The sequence below is a fragment of the Cajanus cajan genome, chromosome 1, assembly GCF_000230855.2.
Source record: "Cajanus cajan strain Asha chromosome 1, NIPB_CcT2T_4, whole genome shotgun sequence".
In the NCBI taxonomy this organism is placed as follows: domain Eukaryota; kingdom Viridiplantae; phylum Streptophyta; class Magnoliopsida; order Fabales; family Fabaceae; genus Cajanus; species Cajanus cajan.
The window spans coordinates 46,944,312-46,952,866 of NC_138517.1; the positions used below are offsets into that span (position 1 = coordinate 46,944,312).

At 33.8% G+C, this 8,555-nt stretch overlaps 1 protein-coding gene across 1 annotated transcript; it reads left to right on the forward strand.

Annotated features, from left to right (window-relative positions):
* The first annotated feature begins 280 nt into the window (after nt 1–280).
* On the forward strand, nt 281–8,115 carry PAG1 (20S proteasome alpha subunit G1). Its single transcript, XM_020370880.3, has 10 exons — nt 281–498; nt 612–651; nt 751–834; nt 1,605–1,678; nt 3,558–3,644; nt 3,733–3,817; nt 3,945–3,991; nt 4,951–5,016; nt 5,687–5,777; nt 7,826–8,115. Exons 1-10 carry the CDS (start codon nt 395–397, stop codon nt 7,895–7,897), a joined length of 750 nt encoding a protein of 249 aa, XP_020226469.1. The 5' UTR covers nt 281–394; the 3' UTR covers nt 7,898–8,115.
* The last annotated feature ends 440 nt before the right edge of the window (nt 8,116–8,555 follow it).

Here is an 8,555-nt window from a genome sequence, read left to right on the forward strand (position 1 = left end):
TTATGTCAGTTACTTATTTAATAAAATAAAAATAAAATAAAATAATTTAAAAGATTTAATTAATTCGCAATGTAGATATACTAATTTTAAAAAACACAACAATTACTTTTCTCTTATGGCTCGGTTAGAATCTAGTAGACAAAAAAGGGGTGGTAGGGTTTTAAAAAGACTGGCAAATGAGTGAGTAACCCTAGCGTAGCACTGTTTCGCGGGGACTAATTTACAATATTGGAGAAATAAGAGATCCATGTGCAATTCAGCAACTTTTCAGTCTCGCAGTTAACTCTTGAGCAAGCAAGACCCCCTTTATATTCATTTCCCTGCGCTGCACTGCGAGAAAGTCGCAGAAGACAGAAGAAGAAACAGCGAAAGTAAAAATCAGCACTCGACAAAGATGAGTAGCATCGGAACTGGTTACGATCTCTCCGTCACCACTTTCTCCCCCGATGGCCGCGTTTTTCAGATCGAATATGCCGCTAAAGCCGTCGACAACAGCGGGTAACTTTTTTCTTTTTCATTTGATTTATTCTTTTCAAATGTTCAGTAATGGTGACTATGGTTTTTATAATTTTATAATTGTTGGTGATCTTGGATTTGAAACTTTGTTGCAGGACTGTTATTGGGATCAAATGCAAAGACGGGGTTGTGTTGGTAGGTTTTCATGAAATTTTCTGGTAGATAAGGGTTTTGGTGTTTATTTAATTATTTTTGAATTTTTTTTCACGAGATTGGGTTTATGTTTGGGTTTAGGGTGTTGAGAAGCTTATTCCGTCGAAGATGATGCTTCCGGGTTCCAATAGAAGAATACACTCCGTTCACCGTCACTCTGGGATGGTAATTTTGTCTTTAACCTTTTCTTTTGTTGATTAATTTTGTTGCTCGTTGGTTTTGCTATTTGATTTTGTGATAACTATAAAGAGATTGAGTAGAAGAGACGTGGTTTGGCTTTGCATTTGGTTGTGAGCTTGACCATGAAATGCTAGTGATAGAATGGTGTGAGTGAGGTTTTGAAAAATTGTTTGGGCGCAGATGCAGCTGCGATAACGAGGTTATCGTGGTCTCTATGGTCACATCAGCTGCATTTGTCCATTGCAACAAAACCGTAACTATGACTGTGATCACAGTTTAAAACTTTGGTTAGAGTGGTGAAGGTTAAGAGGGAAAGAAAGGGAAGAAATACGAGCACCATGTGTTTGAATATATAGATCAGTAGCACTACTTGGAAGTAGATTGTTATTTTTTTCGTCAATGGGCATTTTGATGCATTTATTCATGCCTTGGTAGGTCCTATAGGGTAAGCATGATAAATCTTGGATTAACACCCACGAACTTGTGTGACTGAACAAATGTCAAACAACATAGGGATGCTTTACTTATTTGTTAATTGGAGGTGAATATTAGAAAAAGTCATGGAAATGATGTTATGATGATAAAATACAGTTTAAGAAGAAATTCCTGTGTGTCTGGTGCAATTTACTAAAGCACCTAGTGTATTGTAACAAAGTTAAACAGTTACATTGGTGATATTATTATGGCGTTGTGTAACATTCTGGTTGGTGTCTTGGACTTCTATGATATATGAATTAATCTTCTTCCAAATTTAGGCTGTAGCAGGATTAGCAGCTGATGGCAGGCAAATTGTTGCCAGGGCCAAGTCTGAGGCAACTAACTATGACAGGTTTACTTCATTCTCTTGCAACATATGTGTCTGAAGATGCCTCCTCCCCCTCCCCTTTTATTTATTTAAACATGCATTTTTATTTGTTGTCTTTACCGACTGAGTACTCTATCTTTTTAATTGGCTACTGCTATAAAGGATTGATGGACTAATTAAAACATTGTGAAGTAATTTTTCCTTGTTTTGATTTTGCAGGCAATGTAGCTATTAGTACTTTTCATTTAACTATATTTTCCTCACAAAAAGAGTACTGGCTAGAAAATGTCACCAATTAGTGTGTTTGGGGAAGATGATTTTCCCAACTTTCAACTGTTTTTCATGGGAAAAAAGTAGTTTGTGAAATAAGCTAGTTGAAATTTATAAACAACTTTTTTTTTCTTCTGAAAAATAAGCCTTTTTCATTAATTTGAAACTTATTATTTTTTAAGAGCTTTTTTTCATCTAAAGCTTATTTATTACATATGTTGATTTTTTTGTTGTATCTAAACGAAATTAAATATCTTGAAATTGCTGGTCAGGAAATTTACCCAATTAAAAATTCATTCCGATTATAATTGATTATAACAATAATTAGGATTATATATATAATTAATTTTTAAAATAATTTAATTTTCACAGCTTTTTCCAACTCACCCTTATTAGTTTAGTTGGACCAATTGAAACCCTGTTGAATGATTCAAGTCATTCAACCTTGTTTTAACTTTTGAAGTCAACATTATAATAAGTTCCTATTTTTCCCATTCTCCCACATGAAAAATTTATGATAGCTAGCAAATTTCATGAATTCCTATTGCTTCCCTATCCTGATTGAAATAACATGAAGAGTTTTCTCTTTGATAAACAATAGATTTTATATCCTGGCAAATCATTTTAGGTTACTGTAAATCTGATCTACCCCTTTCCTTCCACTAATGCTTTGAATAGTCCCAGGAAAACATTGCAATGCTGGCACCACCACCTGTGCAGCTGATTTGCAGCTGAGAGACTTGGTGGAGGGTTTTGATACCAATTAATAAGACCATTAGGAGAACCACGTCACAAGATTTAGTTGTTGTAGTTGGAGGGCCCAAGGTCATACAAACCCCTAACTAGAATTCCATACTTTCAATGTGGGACTCAAGTCCCATACCTTGCATTGGATTCTAACAAAAGGCCTGCTAACAAAGATTAGCATAAAAGCATGAGCATCTACAGAAACCATTTACCCATGGCCTAAATTCTAGATTTTCACATAATGCACTGGGTGATAACAGTATCTTTTGTTACATAAATTTTAAATTACGGAAATCTGATTACAAGTTGTTGTCTGTACTTAAAAGGAAGCTTTTAATGGGCATTGCAATAAAAACCTTCAAATAGAAGCTCATTATTCTTTAATGTGTGAATCATTGCTGATTTTTGTTCCTGGATTGAAACAAAGCTCCTGATGGAAGCCTTGCATTTCATGCTTGTGTTTTCAATAATCAGGAATCTTTATGTTTTTATTGAAAGACATAATCGGATCAGTAGGGAAGCAAGTTAAAATGTGTTGAAACTTGAAACAGATGGAGGACATAATGTGTGGGCTAACATTTTCTCTTTGTTCTTTATTGTAGTTAGTTATTTTTGTAAATATTAACTAATTCAAGATCCGTTTCTTTCTATTATATTGTAATTCATTATGTGCTGCATTATGATTGAAGACCAGAACAAAGGACAATGTGTTATAACCGAGACAGATGGCCCTTGATCATCATTTAAAATTTGTTGAGTTGTAGGTTTAACATACTATTTGGTGTGATTGAAGTATAAGGATCTCTTAGCTTTGAGTTTTAATAAAATGTTTGTGCTTAACTTTTGTGATGAAAAAATGTTCATTGTGGCTTATATTTCTTTTCAGTGTATATGGCGAACCAATTCCTGTTAAGGAACTTGCTGAACGTGTGGCTAGTTATGTCCACCTTTGTACGCTATATTGGTGGCTCAGGTTCAAGGAGACTGAATGTCTTGTAGTCATTTTGAAGTTGTATTTTGTCATATTTCATATAAATAACAGATCTATAATGGTGCTGCAGACCTTTTGGATGTGGTGTGATACTAGGAGGTTATGACAGGGATGGACCACAGTTGTACATGGTTGAACCTTCCGGTGTTTCTTATGTAGGTCTACCTTATCTTATTTGATAGCTTCTTCCAGACTATATAATTACTTGAGCTATTTATATTCCCTTTTGACAGTTCCATTTGCTACTTTTGTATTGATTTGTTTATTTGGTATTTTTTCTAGAGATATTTTGGTGCTGCAATTGGGAAGGGCAGGCAAGCTGCTAAAACGTAAGTAATACACGTTACTTAATAGTGACGTAATGTTGTACTAAATTGAAAAGCTTTTTTTGCTTTACTGTCTTTGCTAGGGGTGGAATCTGTTGCTTCCCCTTAAATAGTGTTTTCTGGCAATAAGCTGCTGAAGCTTAAGGAAGATAGCAGTATACCTTAGAAACATCTCTGACCATGTGTATCTTATCCGTGGGATACTTATTAGACCAATTGATGATGTTACTTTAATTTTTCCGACTTGTTTTTGTTCTTTTGATATCTGCTTCTAATTGCTTGAAATAAACAAACAAATGCAAGGAAGCTCTAATGTAAATTAGAATTCACAAATCATTTTGCCATTGATATACCAATGGAAAATACCTTGCACTCTTTGATGTATTCCTTGGGAAATATTCAGCCAAACGAGAAAATAGTGGATTCTTAACCCAATTTCAAATTATTGTTATGAATCCAAACTCTGATGCAGTTATTAGGTTTTGTTAAATAAATGGATTATAGATACAGATGTATTTTTTGTTTTTCAATTTATGTTGCAATCTTGCGAAGGAGGTTCAAATGATGCTGAAGCATTCCGAGTATCTTCAGTTTATTCTGTGTGCCTATTTCTGCATCATATTGCTTCCTTTTGTGGTATAAGGTCTAAAATTGATGATTATAGTTTGATGAAAATGAAAAAATTGCACATTGCATGTCTCAACATGGGAAGCTTACATAAAATTTATGCAATTTGTTTATGTGGATGATAAGCTTTTTTTTCTTTTTTCTTTTTAGCGTTATTGCAAATGTAGTAATTTCTTTCTTATGCTGCATTGCATCAGTTTTAGCTGAACCCTTTTCTTGTTAACCTTACAAGGATTTCAGTTAGTTTAATCTAATGGTTGATTTAAATGTGATCTTAAGATATATCTGACTTATGTTGAATATGATATTAAGTAATCTTGTTCATATCTTGGCAGAGAGATTGAAAAGTTAAAGCTTGCTGATATGACTTGTCGACAAGGGGTTATTGAAGTAGCTAAAATGTAAGTAACATGACTATTCAACATAGTATGTGTAGTTGCTTTACATTTATATTATTAATTCAAGAGTTTTCCAATTTGTAATTTGATGCATTGCTGTGTCTTCTTATATACCAATATTTTTACTAATTGTGAGGAGTATCAAGGAAAACAATGTTGGCTGCCAATTTTAAAGCATGAAAAAATTGAGGTAATTGGGTAATTGCCTTGTACAATTTTCCTCTGGAAATCTGATAGCAATACAAAATGAAGGTAAAACTATACAATTGAACATGAGAAGGAATAGGATGTTCAAGGTTTGTAGTGTGCTTGTTTTTCCATAGAAGACTACAAAACTGTCAAGTAACGAATGATTTTGTTCCTAACCAAAAGATAAATGATAATATTTTTCCTAAAAGATATTAAAGGTAATTTGTCTTTTACAGTTATTGGAATTCCATTGGGCTGTAGGCATTGAGATTGAATTTCAATTGTTTTCAACTCCTCACATAATTTATGCAACAAATTTCCTTGTTTTCTCTATGTAATTTTAATTATGAATATTTTTATGGGATGGGTACCCTAATATTTACCCCTTTTAAAAGAGAAAATCTTTTATCTAGACATGCTGCTCCTTATACAAGTCAATTGCTTGATGTAAATTATGACAAATTTTTCTGTTTGTGCCAAGCAGTATATATGGAGTTCATGATGAAGCAAAGGACAAAGATTTTGAACTAGAAATGAGCTGGGTGTGTGATGAATCTAACCGCCAACATGAAAAGGTAAGGCTGGGTATGCTTTCAGTTACTTTTATATGCAGGCAAAATTTGTTTCAGTTATTTTATAATAATGGCTGCACCATTTGTGTCTATCTGTAATTTTATCATTTCTCTTTTTCTTTATTTTCAAGCAATATCTTTTTCAAGTTCCATTTCATGTCTGAGAGTACTGGAGTAAATAAATTTGTTTTTTAGAGGGTAAAGTTACTGGTGGTAGAAATATTGGTCCATTTAGTTGGTTGAAGGGGAAGAACATTGAAAGTTGTTGGCTACTGCTGGCATTTAGATTATATTTGGAGCTGATCTAACACATTTGATTTGTTGTACTTGTACCAAATACAAATTCAGTGTGCTGAAAACTTTCTGTGCTACTTTGAACTCTCACTAATGTCATGGTATTGCATTTTACAAATAGGGTGGATATTGTTATATTAGGTGTTTTGTTAACTTTTGGGTATATATATTGGATTTAGCTCCTCTAAAGTGGAGGGATGTACTTTACAGGATAAAGTACACTCTCAATTATTAATTAAAAAATCAACTATTATGAATTACGATAAAATCAAATACATGTATAATAAAATAAAATTAATTATAATATTAATTGTTGATTCTTAATTAATAGTCATTATTGCACTTTTTTCTAGAGGGAAATCTCACTTTAGAGGAGTCACATCTATACGTATTAGCCGTGTAGTCTGAATCCTGTTTACTCTATCAGTATGACTGTGGAGTTCAGATACTTCCTAGCTGAATGTGTGTGCGCATGCACTCTCTTTTACACTCTTGCTTTCTGATTCTGACTCATGAAATTTATTCATGAAATGTTTCTGAACCAACACTGCTTCATTGGCATAGTCTTCTATGACACAAGACTCCCTTTATATAGTATTTTGTGTAAATTAAACTTGCACCCCCAGTGTTTTTCTGAGATTGCACTAATATCCCTTCATTATTTGGACCTACAGCGAGACTTTTTAAAAGTTAAAAAGATGTTACACTTGCACTCTTTGGGTTTCTCTTCCTTCAATGAGATCCCTTAAAAGTTGAAAAGATGTAACACTCAGCATCCCCTAGGTTCTCCTTCCTTCACGGAGTCTTCCTCCCCCTCTAGCGCCTTGCTCATATACACCAACTACTCCCAAAGCCTTGACCACATTTGCTCGCAGCTCAAGCCCAAGAAAAAAACCTCCTTCAACAATGCCCCCACCCTTACACTACAATGCTGTAGCCATTGTGGCGTGCAAAAAGCTCCCCAATGGCAAACTGAGCCACTTGGCCCAAGCACGCTCTGCAATGACTGTGGATCTGTTTCAAGTCAAGTTGCCTGTTGCCCACATTCTCAAGCAAATTCTCAAGCAAATTACATTCAAGCCACCATCGTAAAGTGCTAGAGATGCAGCAGAAGAAGGAGATAGTGGCTAGGGTTGAGACTATAACCCATGCTCCTGTTGTTCCTAGTTTTTGATTTTTTTTAATTAATTTAATTAAAAAAAGAAGAGAAAGAATACAGGAATGTGAGTGCAACATCTTAACTTTTAAGGGATCTGAGCGTAAGTTCAAATAATGGAGGGGTATTAAGTGTAATCTCGAAAAAAAAAAGAGAGGGGTGCGAATGTAATATACTTTAGTCTTTTTATGCACTTTTTTTTTTTACATCTTTTTGCAAATTTTTCTTTCTTAGAAGGGGAGAACACTATACATGTAGCATCTTTGTCGTTTGGATCCTTTCATCTGACATAACTAAAATATCAGTGAACAGTTTATCTTCTATCAGTTTCCTGTCTAGCTTGACATGGAATTCATCTCACAAGATGACCTAAATTTAGTTTAACAAGTTCCCCTAGCATCTTATAATAGGAAATGATGCATTATAGTCTTCTGTCATGTTTGCAAAAGAGACTATGTAATGAGTTAGAGTGTTGGTTTTATTATTATTACTTTACTGTTTGCCACTTCTCTAGGTTAGCAATTATTTGGCTGAAATTATGATTTTTTGTTAGTTTTTGAAACTTGTTAGTTTTTATGCTACTGAATTAAATCCTGTACAGGTCCCAGATGAGCTTCTAGAAGAAGCAAAAGCAGCAGCCAAAGCAGCTCTTGAGGAAATGGATGCAGATTAATAGATTAAAAATGTTTATTTCAAAGTTGTATTTCTTAACTTGTAATTGAGCATTTGGAACATCTATAGGAAATGCAAAGGCTTCATTAGTTGGATTTTGTATGTTTCTTGATGATTTAATGGCCTTGTTGATTTCCTGTTTCAGGGGAGAATTGTTTTAAAGTGCTTTAGATGCTGACCTTTATTTATTGATTGTAGTGTTGAATTCTATCCGTCAAACCAGCATGTGCACACAATTGACTCTCTTATTTAGCACATTATTTGTTGGCATTCCCTTTTGCTTGCATCGGATTAGAACCATCGAATTTTGTCTAGTGATTTGATTTTAGCAATGCTAGGACAAGGGACATTTGATATATATTCTTTTAAGTTTTAACAATTAATTATTACATAAATTTATATGGGTCTCGTTAAAATATCAGTGTCTATTCAGTACGATTCTCATGAAATTTACACCATAATCAGTGCCTATCATTAGCATCATAATAATTCGGCTTGTTAAACATGGAACTTCCGTTTGTTTTCCTTTTGTACCCAATTTGCCTTTGTTTTTTTTTTCCCCACTTCGTTGTTGATCTGCGTTGTACATGTAGACAATAATTTAAGTTCGTAAAATTGTATCATCTATTAATTAAAAATGTCTTTGATGTATAGTAAGA